This window comes from Emys orbicularis, chromosome 19 (assembly GCF_028017835.1).
Source record: "Emys orbicularis isolate rEmyOrb1 chromosome 19, rEmyOrb1.hap1, whole genome shotgun sequence".
Taxonomy (NCBI): domain Eukaryota; kingdom Metazoa; phylum Chordata; order Testudines; family Emydidae; genus Emys; species Emys orbicularis.
Window position 1 is genome coordinate 1,090,279 of NC_088701.1, and position 24,630 is coordinate 1,114,908.

At 56.0% G+C, this 24,630-nt stretch overlaps 1 protein-coding gene across 1 annotated transcript; it reads right to left on the bottom strand.

Moving 5' to 3' along the window:
• Window positions 1–3,061: 3,061 nt before the first annotated feature.
• RAVER1 (ribonucleoprotein, PTB binding 1) lies at window positions 3,062–24,060 on the bottom strand. Its single transcript, XM_065419444.1, has 14 exons — window positions 23,848–24,060; window positions 19,450–19,516; window positions 18,006–18,475; window positions 16,500–16,691; window positions 14,987–15,116; window positions 14,175–14,275; window positions 9,726–9,837; window positions 8,936–9,180; window positions 8,584–8,677; window positions 7,553–7,695; window positions 7,241–7,321; window positions 5,797–5,925; window positions 4,919–5,002; window positions 3,062–4,802 (listed from the first exon to the last, which is right to left on the bottom strand). The coding sequence occupies exons 1-14, from the start codon at window positions 24,058–24,060 to the stop codon at window positions 4,656–4,658; spliced, it is 2,208 nt and encodes a 735-aa protein (XP_065275516.1). The 3' UTR covers window positions 3,062–4,655.
• Window positions 24,061–24,630: the final 570 nt, after the last annotated feature.

The following is a 24,630-nucleotide window of genomic DNA, read 5'->3' on the forward strand; positions in this document are numbered from 1 at the left end:
GACAGGCGTCACGTGATCCAGGCCGAGGTCAGAGGTCACTGGCGGCGGCTGCTGAGTCTAGGAGACAGGCGGGACCAGGAGGGAGGCGGAGGGGCGGGGCCATGCCGGGGGGGAGGGGGGGGCTGGGACCAGGAGGGAGTTGGGGGGCTGGGGCCATGCCGGGGGGGAGGGGCTGGGACCAGGAGGGGGTTGGGGGGCTGGGGCCATGCCAGGGGGGGGCTGGGGCTACGCCAGGGGCAGGAGGGGGGGGGAATTGGGACCAGGAGGGGGTTGGGGCCATGCTAGGGGGTAGGGGCTGGGACCAGGAGGGGGTTGGGGGGCTGGGGCCATGCCGGGGGGGAGGGGCTGGGACCAGGAGGGGGTTGGGGCCATGCCAGGGGGGGGCTGGGGCTACGCCCGGGGCGGGGGGGGGGGAAATTGGGACCAGGAGGGGGTTGGGGCCATGCTAGGGGGGAGGGGCTGGGACCAGGAGGGGGTTGGGGGGCGGGGGGGGGAGCTGGGACCAGGAGGGGGTTGGGGCCATGCTAGGGGGTAGGGGCTGGGACCAGGAGGGGGTTGGGGGGCGGGGGGGGGGGAGCTGGGACCAGGAGGGGGTTGGGGCTACACCAGGGGCGGGGCTGGGACCAGGAGGGGGCTGGGGCCATGCCGGGGTGGGGGGGGGAGCTGGGACCAGGAGGGGGTTGGGGCTACGCCAGGGGCGGGACTGGGACCAGGAGGGGGTTGGGGGGCTGGGGCCATGCCGGGGGGGGGCTGGGATCAGGAGGGGGCTGGGGCTACGCCAGGGGCGGCGGGGGGGGGGGGGGGGAACTGGGACCAGGAGGGGGCTGGGGGCAGGACCAGGAAGGAAGTGGGGGCAGGGCCCTGCTGAGCACCGCCACTTCAGCACAGCCATGCCCAAGCCCAGCCCAGGCCCAGGCCGGATCTCAGCCTGGTGCCAGCCATGCTCTGTGGGCAGCAGCTGCAGCCCGGCCTGCACCCATCCCAGGGGGTAGCACCTATGGGGCCAAAGGGATCTGGCTCGTCCCCGTTTCAGTGGAGTCAGACGAAGCCTCCCTGGGTCCCTCTGCCCCAGCGCCACAGGAGCTGAGCGCCTGACAGGCTTTGATCTATCGGTCGCCTGGGCCAGCAGCCACAGCGGATCACGCACTAGCCTGGGACGCAGCAGCGCTGGGTTTTAGCTGCAGGGCTCGGTGCCTGACCTTAGGCACAGCACGTCCCTGCTCTACCCCCATTTCCAGAGGCGGAAGCTGAACATTACCAACCTGCTGCGTAAAGCGCTTTGAGATCTGCCCCCGAAACACACCTGCTAAGAGCTGGGACGGTGACAGTGTATGCTGTCTATGACAGTGTATTTCTTGCCTGTATGCTCGGGGTTCTACTGATCGCCATATTTGGGGGTCGGGAAGGAATTTTCCTCCAGGGTAGATTGGCAGAGGCCCTGGAGGTTTTTCGCCTTCCTCCGCAGCATAGGGCAGGGGTCACAGCCTGGAGGATTCTCTGCGACTTAATTTAAAGACTTCAAGGGAAAGTGGGTGGGTCAGCTTTTGTGGCCTACATCATGCGGGAGGTCAGACTAGATGACCATATTGGTCCCTTCTGACCTTAAAGTCTATGAGTCTATGACAGACGGGGACCTAGGCCCAACAGGCTGCAGGAGAGCAGGGAACTCAGCTGGGAAGTGGGAGATGGGCTCAGGGCCCTCACGCTGCCCCCCCCCCACTTTAGTACTGCAGTTTGCACAGGTTCTAGTCTGTGTTGCATTTATTACACTGACATTTTGCTGTCCTGTGTGAGGATGTCACCATGGCCTAGGCCGAAGCTGCACTTGCCCTGTGGAGATGAGCTCAGTGGAAATGCGCGGACAGCAGCCACGTAACCAGCTGTCAGACCCTTCTCAGCCAGGTGTCTCCATTAGCTGGGAGCAGGCACAAGCCACCTCAGCCTGTAGCAGTTAAGTTGAGATGGATCTTGCTGCTACGTCCCACCACAGCCATCCCAGGGGCTCTGGATGTGCAAGCTGCAAGGGACAGACTTCCCTGCAGTCCTAGTGCTGGAGTCCCTGAAGAACTCACAGGGCAGGGGGTAGCTGATTGAATCCACTGAAGTTCCCCCCATTCCCTCCCTCTTCTCCGCTGCTGTCTGCCACCCTCACCTTGTCTTCTTGGGTCACTGCTCCCCTTCTAATTAAATCCACCCCCACCTCCCCTTGGTCGCTCTACTTGGGGGTTACACCCTTTCTCCCGCCCTCCCCCCGGGTCCTGTCGATGTAGAGTGCAAGCAGTGACTAGCCCCAGGAACCAGCGCTTGTCGGGGCTTATGTCCCACCCTACGAAACATTAATAAGGATAAAGTCAGGGCCAGGGAGCTCATTACAAATTTTTTTCTTCCCTTAAAAATTTTCAATTCAGCAAACAAAACACTTGCATGGAGCTGTGTTCCCAGCTGAACCCTGACTCAGGCCAGAGCACAAGAGCTGCTACCCACATCCTACAGCCGCAAGCACTGACCAGAAAAGGGCAGAGATGGGAAACAATCAAGGCAGGCATGAAGTACAAATGAGAACAAGACAGCAGAGATGTGAAAGCCAGGCTCAGCGGCTGCACTTGGAGCCGAGTGGCAGGAAGGGAACTGGGTCTGACAGAAGCCCAGCACAGCTGCAGTTACCAATCTAGACCTCGCTGGACATGATCTATGACTTACCCCAGGCCTTCCTGTAAAAGCAAGAGGGGATGCAGATCAGTTTAGCAAAGGGGGGTGTCTGGATGCTGAACGCTGCTGGGAGGTTGTAGGGTGCAGTATTGGAGTGATGGGGCTCGTGAATCACCAGGACTGTTAGCTCAGTGAAGTCTCCCTGGGGACAGAAAGTTGAAGGGTCTAACGTGTAGCTGGATGGACGTACATACCAATGTCCATGGCCAAGAGAAACCTGATTCAATCCAGTCTGCCTGGCTCCCAGACCACCCTCTGGTCAGTGGCTCCTGGGTGCAGTGCAGCTCCAAGGGAGGTGCAAGTGTTCAGAAAATGACACATTTTTACAGCAAGTATCGAAAGGGGACAAGGCTTGATATAAATCTCTCTTTACTTTGGAAAGGCAATGTCCAGCTCTCGAGGGCTTGGAAGCCCCACAAATACAGCAAGCCAGACAGCATCTACAGTAGAAACATGGTAGCAACTTTATAAACCCCAAATCAAGAGAGGGTGGGGAGTCTCTATACAAACAGACCTGCAAATCCCCCCCCCCCCAGAGAAAGCAGCTTATTAATGGAGGCCAGCAGGCACCGTTCTCAATCACTGGACACCGGCTTGCTTGGCAACTCTGCAGCCCGCTCGACTCTCTCAGCTGGCTAGCGGCTCGGTCCCTAGGCATTAAACCATCCAGTTCCCAGCAGCACACACCGTCAAGGGCTTGATACCCAAAGCTGCCAGCATCCTACTACATTGGCTCAGCTGCATTTAATGCTGTATTAAAAATGCAGCTGGAGAGAATGGCTGAACATCTAGTTCCACACCAAACACAAGGGCAGCCTCGTGTCGGACATCACGAAACCACAACCGCCCTCCAAGCTTGGTCAACAGGAGGGGGGAGGCAGATCGGCTTCCTGGGAAGCAGTGTCCGGAGGCTGCCTGGAAAGCAGGTCTGTTTGCCGCGCTACAGCTGGCTCCTACCGCAAGACTCAGCAAAATAGAAATCAAGGAAAATGTTTGACTCCCCCCACCCTAAAAGAAACTTCTAGAACAAAAGTTCATGCCCAGGAGGGAGAAACTAAAAAAAAAAAAAAAAAAAAAAAGGAATGACCAGGCTCAGCGACCTTACAATGGACCAAGATTCCTGCTCCTAGCTAGTTAAAAAAGGAAATAAAAACCAAAGCATGAATTAAAAAGGCAACTTACAAATCTCATTACCAAACAAAAGTGTAAAACGTCAGCATCTGAAGGTTTAAAAAAACAAAACAGAACAGGAATTTGGAGAGGCAGGCGGGGCCCGAGACCTGGAGCTCAGCGTGAGCCTCTAGGGAGCGCTGCATCCCAGATGCAGCTCTGAAGGCTTTGAGCAGGGTGGGGCCAGGAACCAGGCAGATCTGGAGTCCCACGGCGTAACAAGAACGCTGTACGTGTATCCGAATCGCTACCCCCTAGATCGCCACGTCTGCGCTACCAGAACATCCAGGCTCACGTTACGGTGAGCAGAGGGCACCTGCTGGAGTCAGTTACATTCCTCTCTCTGAAGCAGCAGTTTAAGGCAGGGAACATGCATCTCCCTCGGACTTACTGTCCTCTCAGGATTGTTTGTAGGTTCCCAGTTACTGCAATCAGAATACAGCACGACTCCAGCAGGTTCCGCCCCACAGAGAGGCACCGAGAGCAGCAGCGACAGGGGCCACGGGGGTAAGCTTTGTCCTCCCCCCGCATGGTACGTTTTCGGAGTGCTTGCCTCTGCTCCGGCTGCCTGCGACGCAGACAGGTGCTGGTTCTGGAACGGGGGGGTAATTGGAAGGGCCCATCCTCCGGCAGGAAGCCTGTGGGGCTTCCCACCCCGCTCAGAGAAGCCAAGTCTTTCTCACACACGTAAAAACCTCAAAATCAAGACACGTTAAAAAAAAGTTTGTACAAGATTTACACCCGGAGGGGATGATAGTGCTTCAGCAGGGAGGGGGTTAAAATATCCTCTTCCGCTTCAGGTAGGAGTCTGCATAGTGCCCTCCCAGGCCCTGAGAATGCTGTCCGACGTAGCCGCCCTCCGGGCTGGGCTCTGGGGATGGCAGCAGGTGGGAGAAGGCCCGTTTCTGGCCCCCGATCGGAGTCTGGAAAAGACAGTGGGAAGTTGAGCGTCAGGGGACTGGCAAAGCACCCGGGGAGGGGGGAATGGTGGTGTGCAGGTCGGTAGCAAAGCTCTGTCCTCGTCCCCAGAGCTACTCACCTTGGAGTGGGAGCTGTGGGAATGGCTGTTTGGTCCCAAGCCCAGGATATTGTCCCCGGTGCCCACAGGTGGCATCCCTACTGCCTGGAAGAGAGAGGAGTCGCCACTGATGTCCCCGTTTACCAGCACTGCATGGGGCCCACAAGCACCCTGCAGTTCCACTGTCAACACAGTGGAACTGCCATTCAAGGGACCCAGCAAAGACCTATTCCCACCTCGAGGGGGCTAGCATTCTGCGCACACATCTGACCATCTCTCCCCTCCCGCTAGGGAACGGGGCTGCAGCTGCGGCTCCTGGCATGCGACCCTAGTGGCAGATTTTATGGCACTGAATGCAACATCGAGACAGCAGGGAACGTACCCATTCTCCTCCAGGGAGAGCAGCTGGCCCAGTGAGTCTTACAGGAAGGGCCGGGCTTCAAATATCAGGCCATTTCTAATCACTCCTGGCTGAACCTTCACCCCAGAGGGAAGGTACCAGCCTCCAGGTCACATCTTCGTGCTCCACCTCTGCCGTCGCTGAGTAAGCGCGTCTCTCAGAGCCGCCCCTCTGCCTTGAGAGCTTACAACTGGCCGGCTTGCTCATCTGCCAGGCGGCCCCATTTCATGGTAGCGCCAGAGCAAGGCGAAGGCCTGGCCTTTTCCATTAAAAGCTAAGACCCCACAGCCACTGTAAAACCCAGGCTGTGCAGAGCCACTGCAGGTTGGGATCTGGGTTGGTCTCCCCGCCAGGAATCACCAAGCCGCCTGGCTGGATCTTTGAGTCTCCGAACTAGCGGAAGCCCAGGTGCGAGCGAGCTGACGCACACCCGTCTGCTCCCTTAGCAGCCGAGAGCCCAGACAGTCCCTTCCCGGCACACGCAGAAGCGACGTCTCACTTTGTTCAGGTGGCTTTGTTTAAGCCCAGCTTGAAGGCCACTGGTGAAGTAGGAGGTTGGGGATCCTGAGTAGAAGGGCGGCAGGGGTGGCCCCAAGCTGCTCCGCTCAAATCCAGGAGATGAAGACATCTGGAAGAGAAGCGGCTCCGGATCACAAGCTGGATCGAGGCTCGGTTCAGCCCCCCGGAGGCAGAACTGCAGGCTGTGCCTCCGTGCTCTGCAGCGTGGAAATAGATCAACGGGTGTGGCTACAGTGCGGTCCAAGACCCACCGCAGGCCTGGGTTAACTGACTTGGCTTTGGGCTACAGGACTGAAAACTAGCGTAGACGTTTGGGCTGGGGATCTGAAACCCCACTGGGGGGAGGGTCTCAGAGCCGGGGCCCCAGCCCAAATGTCTACACCGCAATTTTCACCCCGCAGCCTGAGTCAATTGACCCGGACTCAGACTCAGTGCCACGGGTTTTATTGCAGTGTAGACATACCCAATGAGACCAAATTCTCTTTGGCACAAAGGACACAATACCCCCTCTTGCTCAGGGAAGGGGGGCTGCTGGGCGGGATCCCGCTTGAAGCAAGCCCACAGGACTCGTGGAAAAGCAAGAACATGCCACCGTGGAGCCCGAAGGCCTGGGCTAGCTGAGTATAGAAAGGTGTGAGGCTAGGGATTGGCTAGTGTGCTCTAACACACTGGAAATCGAATGTAAACAAGGCAGCAGGTACCTCCCCACGGCTCCAACTAGACCCCACTACAGAGATGGTATGTCCCGTCTGCCTGGACTTTCCAGCGTGTTGGCTGGAAGACACTGGCCAACACGACCTAACAGCCCCCCCGTGACATCCTGCTCTGGGCAAGGCTGACAGCTGTTCTCTGAGCAGCAAGCAGACACATGACCGACTTTCTGGCCAGCCTGAGAATGGTTTCTGCACTTGACAGCTTGCCCCGAGGAGATCCACAAATCAGGCCCTTGTTATTGATACCCTCATGAGCAGCCATGGACACACGGGACAGGCAACTGCCTGGTGCCTCTGTGGCAGAGGTGGTAACGATCAGCTGGGCAATGGTGCTGGGAGAAGCAGCCAGAAAGCTGTACAGAGCTGCAGGGCACACGCAGGGCAGAACTCCACATAACCTGATGCATGCCACTTCTAGTGACCCAAGCAGGCTCCTCCCACCCCCCTAAACCAGCCAACCAGGGAGCCCCAACAGCTGCAGGCCACACCCCCAGATAGAGGCTGTTAACCCCAGAAGCTGCAGGGGTGAAGAATGGGAGAACTGGGAAGGCAGAGACTGAAGGAGCACGCGAGGGGCTGGGGAGAGCCGAGTCTCACAGAGCTGCCGGTCCAGTGCATTGTAGCCTAGAAAGAGGGAGGTTCAGAACCCAGCCGGTTGCACTCAGAACAGCCCCATGGCTCAGCTCCGAGCTGAACACCAGCAGAAGTTACCTTGTGCCTGCTGTGTCCAAATCCGCCCAGGATGGGCCCAGCGTGGTCCCTCGACTGGGCGTACATTCGGGATCCCAAGTCCTTCCAGGAGAAAGAAAAGAGCAAACAAGGCTCTTACATAGGCATTTCCAGAGGCCATAACACAAGATCAGGTGGGTCAAGGGTGTGCCTGACCAGGGAGGGAGAAAACAGGAGAAGAGCAGGCAGGACGCCTGGGTTCTGTTCCCTGCTCTGCTGCTTTAATACCCGGAGGACTCTACTCGTCCCAGCTGAAGTCTGGGCGAATGCTCTGTCCTGCCCCAAGGTACTTACCGGCTGATAGTCAAAAGCATAGTTGTCTCCTGCCAGCCCGGGAGAGGGCAGCGATGGGTCGGCCATGGCGGGCTGTGGGATTCTGGGATTGGAAACATTACCCAGCACTCCCGCCTTCAGATTAAATGCTTTATTGGCACCACCTGCAGAAGAGTGTTACTCATTAGCACCAGGGCAGATAGCCAAGGGCCCAGCTACTCTGGCTCCCTTTCAAGGGAGATTACTGCAGGCTGTCCCATTACCCAGCTGCACTGTTTGGCCCAGCCCTTTGCCCCCAGGGAGAGGCAGCTCTCCTTGGAAACTCGCAGCCCTCGGGATTCCCTTCCCCCGGATGCCCCATGCCTGCTAGAGGGACAGTCCCAGACAGTACCGTCGCCCCGTGGGGCATTAGCAGTGCGCTGGAGACGGAGCCTGACCTCGCTTCAGTAACGCGCACAAGGCAAAACTGAAGTCATTTGTCCCTCTGGCCTGCCATCCACGGAGTTTAACCCCTAAGCTCGAACACCGCAGGATCTCTGCCCTACCCGAGTCAAGGCAGCACGGTGGACTAACGGCTGCTCCTGTTCTTGGCTCTGACACCAACTGCCCCTGGGCAAGTGACTTCGCTTCTCAAGTGGGGACCCGCGACCCCGTGGCAGGAGGTCAACAGGCGACGTCTGCCCCCACCCCCATTCAAACGGAGTTTCCCGACCGGCCGGCCTCTGCCTGAACACGCCAAGTGCTAGGTCCCAGGCTGGCCTGGTGGTAGCACTGGAGATGCACGTTGGCAGACTCCTAACGTCACCGCTTGAGTGACAATCCCTCTCCCATGTGCAAACAGGCACTGAGCTGAAGCAGCAGGAGTCTAGCCCTACCCCCCCAGGTTTGCAGGCAGAGACATGGTCTAGTCTGCAGCCCTGCTCTGGTCCCGGCTCAGGTTCAGTTCTAGCCTTGTCCGCCCCTTTCAGGGCACACTTCGTTGAAGAGCCATGCTGCACGACACCCATGTTTTTCCTACTGCCAGTTTAAAGGGGCAGCCCCCGCCAGCTCACCTCCCAGGCTATTTGCAGGAAGAAGGCTGTGCAGGTTTAAATAAGGGTTGAGAGGAATCTTGAAGTCTTTGGGCGGCTCTCCCAGCAGCGAGACCTAGGAGAGAAGGAGTCCCGGGGATTAGTGCGGCTGGACAGTATGCCCCGAGGCAGGCCGCTCGGAGGAGCGTCAGGAGGACAGGAAAACGCACAGGCCGTTCAGACTCCTGCCGACCGCTACGTTGCTTTGCCGGGGACAAGAGGCTGGAAGTGTTACAGACTTAAGGATGCACCGAACAGACTGGGGAGCAGGCGGCACATGGGGAGTGGGAAGCGCTTGTTCTAGGTGGACTTTGAACACAGCTGCTCTTCTTACCCCGTTCTCCATCTGCTTTGGTTTCTGAAGTCCACTGATCACCGATCCCAGGATGGAGGTGGTGAGGCCCGGCAGGGTTGATGGGGTCCCAGGAGATGGGGTCAGCTGGGACACCTGCGGCCCCATTGCCGAGTTCTCTCTATCTGTCCCCACTGGTCCCAGGAAGGATGCCAGGGGCATGCCCCCCGAAGGCAGGATCGGTGACTTCACGTGCCCCTGTGTCATGTCAGCAGGCAGAGGCCCCCCTGGGGAGAGGAGATGCCACCGCTTTACAGACCGTCACTCAGCAACCTCTTCCACCCTCCCCTTCGCCCACACACGCCCGCATGTGAGCCGGAGAACAGCTAGCTCGGCGCCCAGACACCTGCTGCTAGGGTTGGGCAGCCTCCTCTGCAGGCCCACGCCAACGGCTTCTACTCCAGAGAGGGCAGAGGGCTCTGACCAACACCCGATAAATCTTAACACGCCCCAGGGCTTCCTAAAGGGCTCTGCCCTTCTCCAGGGTTATCTGCAGACCAACACGCCCGTGCTTTAGACCCCCGAGTCAATGCCAGCACAGCAATCTCCAGTGACGTGCATGGCAGCTACTTCTCCATGCGCGAGGCGGCACGGTGAACGGGCAGCGCCCAGGGTGGCAGGAACCGCAAACCCCAGCGTCTGGGATGGGCACTGCACAGAGAACCGAAGCTGCACTCACACGAGCGGCTGCAGCTCTGCCCAGCATCCAGCACATGCTGCAGGAATCACGACTCCTGAGCAATCGGCTCGTGCCACAAACCCACAGCGTTACCTGAGGCGAGTTCTCCCAGCAGCGAACTTCCAGGCTGAGCCGGGGCGGTCGCCAACCCCAAGGTGCCGTGCTGTAGAGAACTGAGAGGAGAGTCCCCCAAGATCCCGGGTTTCTGCAAACAAGAGGCAGGTTAAAGGCCAAGCAGAAGGCACAGCGGGAAACGCAGTTAGTATGAAATGCCAGCGGTGCAGCCAAGCGGTGAGAGCATTGCAAGAAGCCAACCCAAGCAAATCGGCACCTACGGTGCACTCCGCTCTGGGCTCTGCATGAGCAGTTCATGCAGGGGGCAGAACCTGCAGCGTACTAGCCTGCCACGCGCTCACTAGCCACGTGCACATGAAGAGTTCCCTGGAGCAGCGGTTCTCAACCAGGAGCACATGTACCCCTGGGGCACGCAGGGGTCTTCCAGGGGATACATCAATACATCTAGAGATTTGCCTAGTTCTACAGCAAGCTACATAAAAAGCACTGGCCAAGTCAGTACACACTAAAATTTCATACAGTGACTTGTTTCTACTGCTCTATGCGCTATGCACTGAAAGGTAAATACAACACTTATTCCAATTGATTTATTTGAGAATTACGTGGTAAAAACGAGGAAGTCAGCCATTTTTCAGTCACAGTGGGCTGCGACACTGGTATTTTTAGGTCTGATTTTGTAAGCCAGTAGTGAGGTGTAACTTGGGGGGTACGCAAGACAGACTCCTGAAAGGGGGACAGTCGTCTGGAAAGGTTGAGAGCCGCTGCCCTAGAGCCCTTGGGCCGGCCGTTTCCAAACCGAGTCGACCCAAGCGCGCTGTACCAGGGTCCACACGGACAAGTAGTGCCCTGCAGTTACACCTCAGCTTGCCACCCGCTAGCCCCTGGATGTGCCCTGAAATAATCTGGGCCCTATGCGATCATGGGCAGGACGTTGGCCCGTCACCCTCACCAATAGAGGTGGCCATTCCAGACGAGAAGCAGGTGGGGAGGCCGGGCCAAATACCCGATGTCCGGTTGCAGCCGGGTGACCTTGTGCTAAGGAGGTGCTGTGATCGCAGTCCAAGCGCACCCCTCCCAGATAAGCAGGGGTCGGACACAGGAGGCTTTGCACATTTACAGATGGGAGGGGAAGTTGGAGCTTCCCAGGAACGGAAGAGAGGACAGAGACCTGGCAATCTCTGCACGCTCAGGGACCCAGCGTGCTGCTGCAGAGAGCAGTTCTAGCTAGCGCTTCCCACGGGAATGGGCTGGAAGCTCAACTGGCATGGGAGTGATCTAAACACAGCACGACTGGTTAGTGTGAGCTCAGTGCGAGCCCTCGCTGGATCGCTTTTCCCCGCAGAGGGGCACGCCGCAGCCGCTGCTCGTCTCTCCAGAGCACGGTCTGCACTTCAAAGCTCTCCCTGGAGGGGCCGCCAGGGAGACGGGCTGCAGCAATTTCATGGCTCTTTAAACAGACAAACCACTGAAAACAGAAACCAGGCTACTCCCGTGCAGCGCCCTCCCCTCTGTCCAGACTGCTTGCTTCACTACAACCAAGGGGCCAGCTCAGCTCACCCCAAGGCCTGTGTCACTAACAAACGGAGATGTTAACACTGGCCAACAGAACCAGCGCTGAGAGGCCCAAACCCGCCAGCCACAGGACCCGCTTGTGCCACTTATTCCACAACACGGAACTCACGGTGCCGCAGCTGAATGCAGTCATGGGCCTGGTTGGCACACGCTCTTCCACCGGCAGAAGCCCTGCTTAGGTAGCAGCACATCTGCCTGAAACCCAGTTAACTGAGCCTTACCCAGGAGGCAGAGAGGGGCTCCGCTCAGACGGGATACTACCAAGCCCAAAGAGATGACCTGCGACATGCCCACCCCAGAACCCCCTTACAGCCCTACACAGGCCCCTGGATCCAGGGAGGGAGGGGATGGCTGGAGACCTTACCACCCCCTAAAGCCACAGACAGGGCTGAAGCAATCCACTGCTGGTACAGCCTGGATCCTGCTCCTGTGGCAGTGCAGTGGCAAGGCAGCCATTGACTTCCATGGCAGCAGGGTCAAACCCTAGACCAGCAGTAAGGAGGTGACAGGTGGGGGGTGTCTGCCCCTCAGGACAGTGCAGCGTACACACCGCTCCTTGCTCCGTGTGTCACCACCCAGCCCTAAGGGCAGCGCACGAGTGGAATTCGGACCAGGCCTGAGGGTGCATCTGGCGCTGCGTCTCCACACCACACACACACACACACACACACACACACACACACACACACACACAGAGGAAGCCTTCTACCACTCACGTGGAGTACGGCCTGGTTCTCCTTGTTCTGCAGTAGCTGCGCCCAGACCTGGTTCTGCAGTAACAGGGAGCTCCCAAGCAATGCCTTCTGGGGCAGAAAGCAAAGCAAAGACAGACAGACCAGAAAGACAGATCACTTCATGAACCAGGGAGGTTAAAGGAGCAGATGTTAGCTAAGAACAGCTAGAGTCAGCATTAAGCCAGCCTCCAAATGCTCAGATTGACAACAGCCGCTCTGGGGAACGCCGTTAGGAGCAAAACCAGTTCATGAGGGTGAAAGAGAGCGAGGCAAACAGACAGGAAAGTGTAAGGGGGCAGTGCAGGGCGCCACTGACAGAGATGGCAAAGAGTTTGGATTCAGTTCTCCAGCTGTAGGTTTGGTGGGCAAGGGCTCAAGGCCAACGTTTTCGGAAGGTCACTCAGTGTGTCTGTGTGCGAGTGCACACGCGTGTGAGAGATTTGTGTACCTGACCAAAGTTATGGGAAGAGTCAGGCCCGGGGCATCTCAAACTGGGCACACAACATAAGAACGGCCACACTGGGTCAGACCAAAGGTCCATCTAGCCCAGTATCCTGTTTACCGACAGTGGCCAATGCCAGGTGACCCAGAGGGAGTGAACCTAACAGGTAATGATCAAGTGATCTCTCTCCTGCCATCCATCTCCACCCTCTGACAAACAGAGTCTAGGGACACCATTTCTTACCTATCCTGGCTAATAGCCATTAACGGACTTAACCTCCATGAATTTATCCAGTTCTCTTTTAAACCCTGTTATAGTCCTAGCCTTCACAACCTCCTCAGGCAAGGAGTTCCACAGGTTGACTGTGCGCTGTGTGAAGAAGAACTTCCTTTTATTTGTTTTAAACCTGCTGCCCATTAATTTCATTTGGTGGCCCCTAGTTCTTGTATTATGGGAACAAATACAATAACTTTTCCTTATTCACTTTCTCCACATCACTCATGATTTTATAGATCTCTATCATATCCTCCCTTAGTCTCCTCTTTTCCAAGCTGAAGAGTCCTAGCCTCTTTAATCTCTCCTCATATGGGACCCGTTCCAACCCCCTAATCATTTTAGTTGCCCTTTTCTGAACCTTTTCTAGTGCCAGTATATCTTTTTTGAGATGAGACCACCACATCTGTATGCAGTATTCAAGATGAGGGCATACCATGGATTTATATAAGGGCAATAAGATATTCTCCGTCTTATTCTCTATTCCTTTTTGAATGATTCCTAACATCCTGTTTGCTTTTTTGACTGCCGCTGCACACTGCGTGGACGTCTTCAGAGAACTACTCACAATGACTCCAAGATCTCTTTCCTGATTAGTGGTAGCTAAATTAGCCCCCATCATATTGCATGTATAGGTGGGGTTATTTTTTCCAATGTGCATTACTTTACATTTATCCACATTAAATTTCATTTGCCATTTTGTTGCCCAATCACTTAGTTTTGTGAGATCTTTTTGAAGTTCTTCACAGTCTGCTTTGGTCTTAACCGTCTTGAGCAGTTTAGTATCGTCCGCAAACTTTGCCACCTCACTGTTTACCCCTTTCTCCAGATCATTTATGAATAAGTTGAATAGGATTGGTCCTAGGACCGACCCTTGGGGAACAACACTAATTACCCCTCTCCATCCTGAAAATTTACCATTTATTCCTACCCTTTGTTCCCTGTCTTTTAACCAGTTGGATTCAGTGGCCACTTCTGAAAGTCTGGCTGTTATTCAGCTTCTACCTTCACAGAAGGGCCTGTTTATAACTGGGGGGGAGGGGGGGATTTCACCCCACTCCCCCTGGAGCGGGATGTAGCTAGAAAGGAGGGACAGCCCCATGGTTAAAGCACTGCTCAGCCGCAGAAGGGCCTGTTTATAACTGGGGGGGGGGGGATTTCACCCCACTCCCCCTGAAGCGGGATGTAGCTAGAAAGGAGGGACAGCCCCATGCTTAAAGCACTGCTCAGCCGCAGAAGAGCTTGGTTCTACTCCTGGCTGCAGCAGACTCACGGAAGACAATTTGTGCCTGGGTTCCCCACCTCCCACGGGTGCCGTGAGGATCGATTTGCTAGTGTTCTTGGGACGCTCCATTGCTCGAGTGACGGGAGCAATATAAATACAGAGACAAGCACAGGAAATCCTTCAGCCTGAAGCAGACTTCCAGGAGAGTCTTGTGCGAGTACCTGCTGTGCTTGCGTCTGGTTCTGCAGAGCTAGCTGAAGAAGAGCTGTGGAGAGGGCTGGGTTGGTCATGAGCGGCATGGACGGGGGGGCCCCCAGGATTCCTGTGAAGAAAAAGGATAAGACCATTTTGGTCCTGGCTGCCAAGACACGGACAGGGCCGACACTCGCATGGAGGATGGCGGCACAGGCCCTCTAGCAACACGGCATTGGCCACAGCGGGTCAGAATGCCTTGTTCCCAGCCTCTGCCCCACCACTCAGCGCCTCTGCCTTGCTCTGCATGGCTCCCCCAAGTGACGCGAGACCCCGGGCTAGCACCATGCAAATACAAACGGGGAGTCATGTGTGCGCCGTGGCAGCGCTGCCAGCAGAGCTGAGAATTCGAGCAGGCCCCGGACGAAACGGGAACAAGCCTGGAAGTGTCAAACCCCTGGGCTCCTACGCAGCATACTGAGCTCAATAGGAGAACGCTGGGCTCTGTGGCTGGCTGCTGGCCAGCCTCTCTGGAGCCCCATAGAGGGTTACAAGCCTGGGCTTGCTACAGACTAGCTGAACAGGCTCAGCCTCGAGCCCGTTCTCTGCTCCCAGACACGGTCGGTCGCTTTCCTTCTTACGAAAGAGCAGCATAGTCATCCAGCTCAAGAGCGACGGTGACCTCCACCTGCTCCCGCTGTTAGAGAAGAGTCAGCACAGAGGGAATCTAGCTGTCTGGGGAGCTTTGGGCAGCACTCACAGTACCCCATGGGCCCTGTTCCCTACAACAGCTACATCAGGGCTGCAGCACCACGTAAGGAAGCCCATTACTCATTCTTACCCTGTTTTCCACCAACGGCTCCGTGAAGTAGGGGGTTGAGTAAGAGCTGGATCGAAGCGGGGTTCCCCAGGCTGTTAAGAATCTGAAGGATATTTGGCTCTGGAAGGAGCCCTTTCCCACGATTAAGCGCCTTAAAAAAAAGGTTGCGGATGTCAGAGTCTGAATCTCTCTCTTTCATTATGGCAGCATCCAGAGACCCCAGGCAGGGTTGTGCCAAAGGCTGTACACACAGTGCCAGACGCACACAGGTATTTAGGCACCTAAAGGTGCAGATAGGCGTACTGTAATCCCATTCGGCACCTGAGTGAGTTACGCACCGGATCCCATTGACTTTCCACTGGAAATCAGGTGCCTCGCCTGGCAAAACCCCACCACCACCACCCAGGCCCTCCCTGCAGCTCCAGGAGCCTAAATACCTTTGTCAACCTGGCTCAAGAGAGTTTGACATTTGTTCTGGAACGTGATTTGAAGGAGCCCGGGGGGGCGGGGGGGGGGAGGGGAGGGGAGAACTTCAGCGGAAGCTAAGAGGAGCCTGAATTACACAGTTGCACTTGACAATGGGAGCTCAAGCTGTGCATTCAGCAGGAGTTTGGGCGAGCACCGGAAGAGGGTTGTTAACCCCAGCATGAAGCCAGGTCACCAACATTCCCAGCGCAGACAGAAACCCTGCGGTACGGGAGTGGCCAGGGATGTCAGGTTGGTGTTTGTGATGGAATAGTTCAGTGCTGGAGTTGTAAAGCAAATATACGCTGCTCTTTTTGAGAGCTGGATCCGGGCTTCAGATTGAGGAAGAAATTGGGCTAGTAATGATTGTGACCTAACTGGATCACATGGAGCTAACAGTTTTCACTACCCAGCCTCCCCTCTCTGCAAAACCTCACGGGTCTTTTAGTATCTTAACTTGCATAGGAAGTGAGTATTTAGAACATGGAAGTTGCAGGACGCTGGCCCGCAAGGAAGGTGGGACATTCTGCTTGCTAGAAAGGAACTGAAATTCCAGAGCTCGGTACATTTTACAGTCCACGTCTCAGGTGCAGAGAGACAGGGCGGATGCTTCGTCCCCTCTGAGCCTGGAACGTGAGCATCAAGGTTCTTCATACAGAACAGCCTGTCAGTTTCTGAGGTGACAACACTGCCGTGTTACTGTTCACAGAAGGAAAATCTAACTCCCACTTTAGCAGTAAGTTAATTCGTGTCCTGTTTCCTTCAGTCCAGCTGAGCGCTAGCAGTATCCGCACTGGCTTTGCACACAAACTGCCCCTTGTAACAAACACTGGATGCCCAAGCAGTAGCTACAGGCTACAGAAGGAAGCGCTGTGGGCAGAGAGTTGTTGGAACAGGCAGCGTGCCAGTGGTGTGAACTAAGACAGCCTGTTCTAGGCTGGAGCTCTGGCCTTGGAAAGGTGCAAGGAGCAGCCCCTGGGGTCTCCGGACAGAGCTGTGAACAGACTGCGGGGGAAGGGGGAGGTAACGGCACAGTTTGCCTGAGCAGGGTTGGATAAGTGAGCCTTACCGTGGCCTGTGCAGCTATCAGGGCGGCCAGCATGCTGCGCCCAGGAGGGCCTGGGGCACAGAAGGAGACGCGGATGTGGTTCCCAGCGAGGTGCAGGCCATCTGTGGCCTGCTGGACCATTTCTGCTGTCTCTGCTGATTCATACTCCAGGACTGCAAAGCCTTTCAGCTGGCCATCCTGACCGTACGCCAGCTACACAAAAACAAGGCAGTGAAAAGGAGGCTTAGCACAATAGGGACAGGACGCTGGCTGCTAGCGCAGGAAGGCCAGAGGTGCCGTGTGCTGGCCGGGGCTGGCAGGGCCAGGGGCTTTCAGACCCTTCAGACTGCGAATTTTTCCAATCCACATCCACACCATTGGAAACGTAACGCGCCTGGATCTCGGGCCTGGGCATTGGGACCTTACGATGGGCTCGAATGGAGCTCAAAGCCCTGGTCTGAGCAGGGGAGGGTGCCACCTCATCCAGGCACTCCATGGTTTCGGGTGGGATTTTCAAAGGGATTTGGGTACCCAACTGCTTTGGAAACCCCTGCTTTAAAGGCCATGCCTGCCTCACAGAGCCATGCTTCGCCAGACTGGTTTAACTGCAAAGCATTTAGCTTCACGATCTTTTTGTTCCTTAATGCAGGGAGCCTCGGATCATTTCCCCTCCCTTTCTTCGAAGGAAAGCTAGAGGCCGTGAGCCGGATGGCCGCGTCCCAGCACGTGGGAGCAGGTACATTCTAGAGGACTGAACAGACACTAGCCCGATGGCACAAGGACAAGTCATTTCCACACTGGTGTCAGGGAGCCAGATGGCACTTTCTAGTGGGACACCCCACAGGTCACTTTCAGGACTTACCCAGACACACAAATGTACACTTGTTGTTTTCCTAATGAAAGGCAAGGGCCTGAACCTTTACATAAAGATCCTAGCTAGGGAGGGATCCCCCAACCTCACTGCCTTCATTAACCTTGGCTAGCTTACCCAGCCAGGAACCGCCCCAGGGCGAGAGCCAACCTCTCCCACTGACACTGGCCCCGCCAGCCTGGGGGGAGCCTTTCAAAGGCAGCACTAAGGCGTTCGGGGTACAGACCGTGTCTTCCATCTAGGCCAGGTCTGCACTGAGAAGATCTGGCTGGCTCACTAATCATAGAAACATTGAATCTCAGGGTGTGAAGGGACCTCGGGAGGTCTCCAGTCCAACCCCCTGCTCAAAGCAGGACCAACCCCAACTAATGGCCACTGGGGTGGGATTGTTTTATGGCTTTTTTTATTCCAGCAAAAGCCCTAGCGCAGACGCAGTTATACCAGAAAAGGGGCTTTGGCCGGTCTAGCTGACTTCTTTCAGGGAACCAGCAAACGCTCTCTTGCCGGCATAAGCTGGGTCTATACCAAGAGGCTTTTCTAGTGCAGACTAGGCCTCAGCGCATCCTACGTGCTGTACGGGGCCAGGTCTCGACAGCACCATACAGACACAGCATCAGGAACACAAAGGAAACCCACCCCTGGGCTGAGCTCCTCACCTGGCAGAAGGTCGGGGCAGAAACGGCTGAGAAGACCTGCCTCAGCTCCTCCAGGTCACTGTAGTTATGGGGTAATTTGCCCACACACAAGCACTTGGAATGAACCAGGTCTACGGTCAGCTGGTTGACATCGGTCCAGTGAACATACAGAGTCCGCGTCCCCAGCTGCTTGCCCAGCAGCTCGGATTTTGCTCTGGCTGCCGAGTCCTTTTTCATGTACTCGACAAAACCGTAGCCTTTGGAGTGGCCCGTCTTCTCACTGTACACCAAGAAGCAGCGCTCCAGGTTTCCAAAAGGCCGAACCAGCTCCTCAAACTGCTGTTGCGTGTAGAGCTGGGGGAGGTTGGCAATGCACAGGAGGGCATCGGTGGGCTGCAGCTGCACAGAGATCTCCTTGTCCCGCAGCTTGCTCAGGTGGAATTTCTGGATGGCCGACTCGGCCTGTTCCCCATTCAGCAAGGTGACAAACGCTGCAAACAGAGACGTTAGGACAAGAAACCCTGCAACCCAGCAGCAAGCACCTGGCTAGCGCATTACACCTTCAGTGCCATTCCCACACCAACTCCGGAGTCACACCACATTGTCCGTACCCACACTCCAAAGCCACACACAGTCTTAGCGGCTCGAGATTACTAGAAAGGGCTCAACTCCCCACGAGGCAGTCACTTAGACTGTCGGCTAACAGCGTGTGCTGTATCATGCACTCATGCTTTCTATCAGCCTTCAGGACAAGGCAGAAGTCTTGGTCTCAGCACTGGAACATTGTAAACAATATTAACAGACGCTCGCACACCATGTCCTAACTCCCTGGGCTAATAGCCCAACAGGGAGGAGACTGGGAGCATCCAGTGATTGCTAGCAATGCCCAATACGTAACTGCAGCGAGAGGCTCAAGCCATTCGCATCCCAACCTCCACCTTGACACTCAGACAGATGGTGAACGGCCCGGGGTGAATGGCCCAGCCTAACAGATTGTACGAGTGTCAGAGAGGCAGAGCAGCTGCAAAGTGCTGCCTTGACGAGTCTGCAAGGAGAGTCAGGGGCTAGCTTGACTGAAAATCCCTCAGGTCAGCACTGCACAGGAGAAGCAGTCCTGTGGGTTCCATAAAGCAATGCAACCCCATGTTGCATGCACGACGTCTGCTGGGGCTGTAAGCCCCACAGCCCAAGTTTCCCGACAGATGACGTTAGCCCCCTCGCTAATAGGATCCAATGTGCACAACTGAAGGAAGACCGACCCAAAGAAGAGTCCCAGCACGGCCAGAGAACAACATGGCAAGCTGTGCTTACTGAGGCAGATTAGCACTCGGACACAGCACCCTGTGGGTGGGCTGCACGATAGCTGTGTCCTGGCATAGATTAGCCTCAATCTGAGAAGAGTCAACACTGAAATAGAACGTCCCCTTCGTGAGAGACTTGCTCTCTGCAACAGAAGCTTACTCACCAGTCCCTTTGTATTTGTCCACAAAGCAGTACTTCAGTTCATAGTCGCTCAGCAGATCATGAACCTCCTGCATAAACAAAGTCAACGAGAAATCAGCTCCCGAGGCGAGAAGTGACATTACCTCCTGAGAAGAGCCTCACCTGCCCTCCATTCCCAAGCAGAGTATTTGGAGCCAGTCAGGACTGCTCCTCATGGCAGAATTCTCCAGGATCCTAATTAGCTAGTGGGAAAGGGCAGCAGGTCGTACCCCCAGCACAGCCAGGGAGAGCAGAGTCCGTCAGCAGCAGGGCTGACTACAAAAACAAACAGGGCTGGTTCTCACAACCACATTCCAAAAGAGCCGAAGGTCTCGGGCATTTCCTGCCTCAGAAATACTTACCTGCACTTGGGCAGGTCTGGGTTACATGCCTGAGTAAACAAGCCCGATGGAGCATACCTCAGACTGCTCCAGCTAGCCAGCTTTTCACAGAACTGGTTTTTAACAACTCCCTCTGGTTTCATGGGACGACTGAGGTCAAGGCAAGACTTGGGGCTGGCAGTTTGAATTGGGAGCACCACAGAAAGCCACAATCTGGCCTTGCTGCTGCTACTTCAGTCCTTGGGTTTATAAGTCACAGAGTTCAGTCTGGACACAAGAAATCGCCCACCATGCACATTAGATTCATTTTTACCTCCTGAGACACCTCTCCTAGTCCCAACCAGCGTAGAGCCCCTAGAAAAGTGATTACACTCAGTCTGAGTTCAAATGCTCCTATGCACTGCCTGGTTCCCAGGGTTAACCCTCAAACATGATTAGTTTCCATTACAGCAATGACTGGCCTTTCAAATCAAGGAGGCTTTTCTCCATCTTCATAGCACGGGAAGGCAGGTTCGACACTGCTGCATGCTCACGGGGCGTGCGATCCATGCCTTTGCTGTAGTATTTAGATTGAACGCTCACACTCCCATGTCACACCAAGGGCAGTGCTCTGGAATGGGTACGTGTGCAGTGGAATTCTCCAGCTGGGCAAGCAGGGGCCAGCTGGGCACAGTCAGGGAGCAGGCCTGGGAGCTGGGCTTTGTCGTGGAAGGAGTGGCTGTACAGCGAGTTGCTACAGTGGACCTAAGTCACTTAGTGGGAGAAAAAAACCCAATCCGCCCCATCAAGTGAAAACAAGATGCAAACTGAGAAATCCTGCTACTGATGCCGATCCTTTTAACATACAACATTACACCCCTGCGGCTGATGTGCAGTGAGCACTCAATGTTGCCGTTTTGTCTGCCTCAGAGAAACATCCCATTCCAACGATATAGCGTGTGTATCATCCGAGTGGCACAACCTCATCAACCCAAGCAACAGGCAGCCTATTTGCCAACACAAACATTGAGTGTTTTGCCAGGGCACTACCCTGAAGTTACACACACTTCTCCTTTCAGATAGGCATCTTCAAACCAGTGAGTTAATAGCTCCATGTTACAGCTGCCCCAGGCAGCAATTTCATGTAATGCTTTGCACAAGACTTTGCCCTTCTCTAGCAGCTCCCAGCTAAGCAGCGCAAGTGACTTACAAACTTTGAGCCTTTCACGCCCCACAAGCAGGTGGTTCTCTGTGTTTTACAGATAGAGAAATGGAAGCACGGAGAGAGAGGACAGAACTTGCCCTAGATGACATTGCAAGTCCATGGTAGAGCTAGAAACAAAGCCCAGAAATCCTGACCCTGGCTCTCTGCTCCAGCCAGGAGTGTGACTACCTTCAAGAAAACCCACACGCAGAAGTGGATGAGCGAGCTTGTGTGCGCAACGCCAGCTTTCACAAAGGAGCCCTAAGCTGCCTGAGACATTCCAGAAAAAGCACCGTACACTGCCCTTCCAATGCAAGCCTACTGACCTACAGGAGGGACTGCTCCTTGCTCAGTTTCTTGTGAGACCAATTACACGTGCTTCTGGAAAGCCAGGCCACCATACTTTGGAGGCAATGGACAGCAGCAGGAAATCAAGTGATCCGGCTGAACAATGAGAGCAGGCCATGGGATCAAACCATTACCTGCTGGCCTGATGAGCTGATTCTGTGGAACGACAATAGAAATGTGTTCACAAGGATTTCCTGCAAAGTCCCATTGTCCTTCCTAACAGCCTCATCCAAAGGCCCATGCAGGGAGCTGAATAGAAACATTAGCCATGCTGAAGAGAGGACAAGAAAGCAAGGTGCTTTTATGGCACAGGGCCCTGTGTTGCTTCTTACGCGGGAGATGGTCTACGAAAGACTAAAGCTGCGTTAGATTTTGGAGCAAATGTAAAAATTCACCGAGTTCTGGGTTTTGCATCAACTTGAAATTCAGACCAATTCCAGTAAAAGATTGATGATTGTGGAAATTTACTGTTTTGCACCTTGAGTAATGCAACATCTCCAGTTTCACGATGAAACAAGGCGCTATTGACTACGTTTCTCTTGGTGTTTGAGGGTTCACTTGAACCAGATACTCAGGTGATGAGACCTCATGAACTCTAGTTGTTTGCACAAACCCCTGAGAAGCAAAATATCAGATTTCCTACTCCCTAATCAGGATTGGAAAAAATCAGTCTGATTAGATGAGACCTGCTTCTCCTTCAGAGTTTTTGGGAGTCAGTCAGTTTAACAAATCAAAACTAAGCAGCAACTAAATTATGAGAAACACACTTGTCTAAAAAGAAATACTCTATACCACACAGGCATAGCCTGCAATACAGATTTAATTTCTTGTCCAATAAAGTGAGGAAGAAGAGACGAGTATAATTTAGGGAGACAAGAGTGGGCTACAGAAAGGCAGCCTGCCACCAGATCAGAAGCAAACAGACTTGGACACGCAGTATAAAAATCCATTTCTATTGTGGTACCTCCTCCCAAACTGAGTGCCCCTGCACTATTTAACTTTAGCAACAATTATAACCCTTTAGCTACCTGATACACTGAGAGACTCAGCATTTGAATGCTGGCTGGCTAACTTTCCCAGGAGCACTGGGCAAGTCAGTCCCCCTCTCTGCATCCCAGCTGCAAAACAGGAAAACAACCTGCAGCAAATCTGGGGGTTGAGAGGGTTAGTTGAGGTTTGTAAAGTGCTTTGAGGCCACAAAGTCCAATGTTTGTGGGTGTGGAGGGAGCAGGGTGTCAGTTCATGTCTCAGCCAGGGACCAAAGATTACAGAGACACAAGCCAACCAGCACGGGATCAGCAAATCGCATCAATGGCCTGTTCAACTCCACTGTTGCGTCATCCAGGAGCTGTTTAGAGGACAGATTCTAATCACTGCCTGAGACAGCAACTGAAGTTTTCTAGTTTAAACCAACAAGGAAGCAGTTGCAGGCCACCTGAACATCCAGGTGACCCTGGTGAGGAGTCAGGGATCAGACCTGGACACCAGAAGGGGCTGGGGAAGGAAGACATTTGTCACACCCCTCAACTTCAGGAAGTAGCTGACCGCCCATTACAGCTGAGGGGCTGTTCCATGAGCTAGGGATAAGATAAAGCTTCACCTATTTCATGCTGTTACTACCCCTGCTTCTTAATCCAACTCCTCCCTCTCCATCTGCATGATTACAGCCCACGAACAGTCTCCCCCCCCATCCCTAATTTTCCCTAATTGGTCACACTCGCGGCCCAGGCCCCCACATTTCCCCCCTCCCCCGATCAACGCACCTCTGGAACCCACCAGCTCTCCCCGCCCCCCCGTAGTCACATCCTCACCCATCCCCTGGTTGATCACATTCCCACCCAGCCCAGCCGAACACCAGGCCCCCAGCTCAACCGAGTCTGGTTCAGCCGCCTCCCCCTCTCCAGGGGCTGGGTAGTGACGTTTCCACTCCCTGGTCCCCACTCACAACACCCCCCCCCGCGCCCCGTTACCTGTTTAGTCACGTGCCCGGCTCCTTCCTCCCCCTCCCCCCGGTACCTGGCTGGTCACGTCCCCCCGGCTCGCTCCCCCGCTACCTGGTTGGTCACGTCCCCGCCCCCCCCTCCCCGGCTCACTCCCCCCGGTACCTGGTTGGTCACGTCCCCCCCCGGCTCGCTCCCCCCGGTACCTGGTTGGTCACGTCCCCCCCTCCCCCGGCTCGCTCCCCCCGGTACCTGGTTGGTCACGTCCCCCCCCGGCTCGCTCCCCCGGTACCTGGTTGGTCACGTCCCCGCCCCCCCCCCCGGCTCGCTCCCCCCGGTACCTGGCTGGTCACGTCCCCGCCCCCCCCGGCTCGCTCCCCCGGTACCTGGTTGGTCACGTCCCCCCCCGGCTCGCTCCCCCGGTACCTGGTTGGTCACGTCCCCGCCCCCCCCCCCCGGCTCGCTCCCCCGGTACCTGGTTGGTCACGTCCCCGCCCCCCCCCCCGGCTCGCTCCCCCCGGTACCTGGCTGGTCACGTCCCCGCCCCCCCCGGCTCGCTCCCCCGGTACCTGGTTGGTCACGTCCCCGGGCAGCCCCCGGATCAGGACCTTGCGGCGGTTGCGGAACTGGTGCGAGCTCCGCTCCAGGCGGCTCCGCACCTCGGCCGGGTCCAGCGAGGGCAGCTCCTCCTCGGGGACTCGGTCCGGGCCAAGTCCCGGCTCCAGCCCGGGGGGCTCCGGGCTGGGGACCGACGCGGCGCCTGACACAGCCACCACCGCCATCTTGGGAACCCTCCGCCTCCTGAGACCATAGAGAGGGAGACGGTCAGAAAAGAGCGGCGCCAATATCCCGCCTCCCTATTGGGCCATCGTAACCCCGCCCCTCCACCAGCGTCCCACATGCCCACTGGCCAGAGGGATAACATCCCGTCTGCTCATTGGCCAGCGGCAGAAACCACCCGCTAGCATCCGCGCTTCCCATTGGTCGGCAGAGCCCACCAGCACTAGTATCGCGCCGATTGATTGGCCAGGGTAGGGCGAGCCTTGACTCGCTGCTTCTGTAATCCCTGCTGCCCCCCCCAATGACCCCTGTCCCCCATTGCGTCACTGAGTCCCCCCCCGTGACTCGAGTACCCCATCCACCCCTCCCCCACTGACCCCCCCCACAGCTAGCCCCCCTGCTGCCCCCACATCCACCCCTCCCCCACTGACCCCCCCCACAGCTAGCCCCCCTGCTGCCCCCACATCCACCCCTCCTCCACTGACCCCCCCCCACAGCTAGCCCCCTGCTGCCCCCACATCCACCCCTCCCCCACTGACCCCCCCCACAGCTAGCCCCCCTGCTGCCCCCAC

Excerpts from the sequence above, each read along its gene's own strand:
- RAVER1 (XM_065419444.1), bottom strand. The coding sequence starts at position 24,060 with ATGGCGGTGGTGGCTGTGTCAGGCGCCGCGTCGGTCCCCAGCCCGGAG. Across the intron at positions 15,117-16,499 it reads TGATAGCTGCACAGGCCACG|GCGCTTAATCGTGGGAAAGG; the intron begins GTAAGGCTCACT and ends CTTTTTTTTAAG. Across the intron at positions 9,181-9,725 it reads GCTGGGAGAACTCGCCTCAG|GGGGGCCTCTGCCTGCTGAC; the intron begins GTAACGCTGTGG and ends TCCTCTCCCCAG.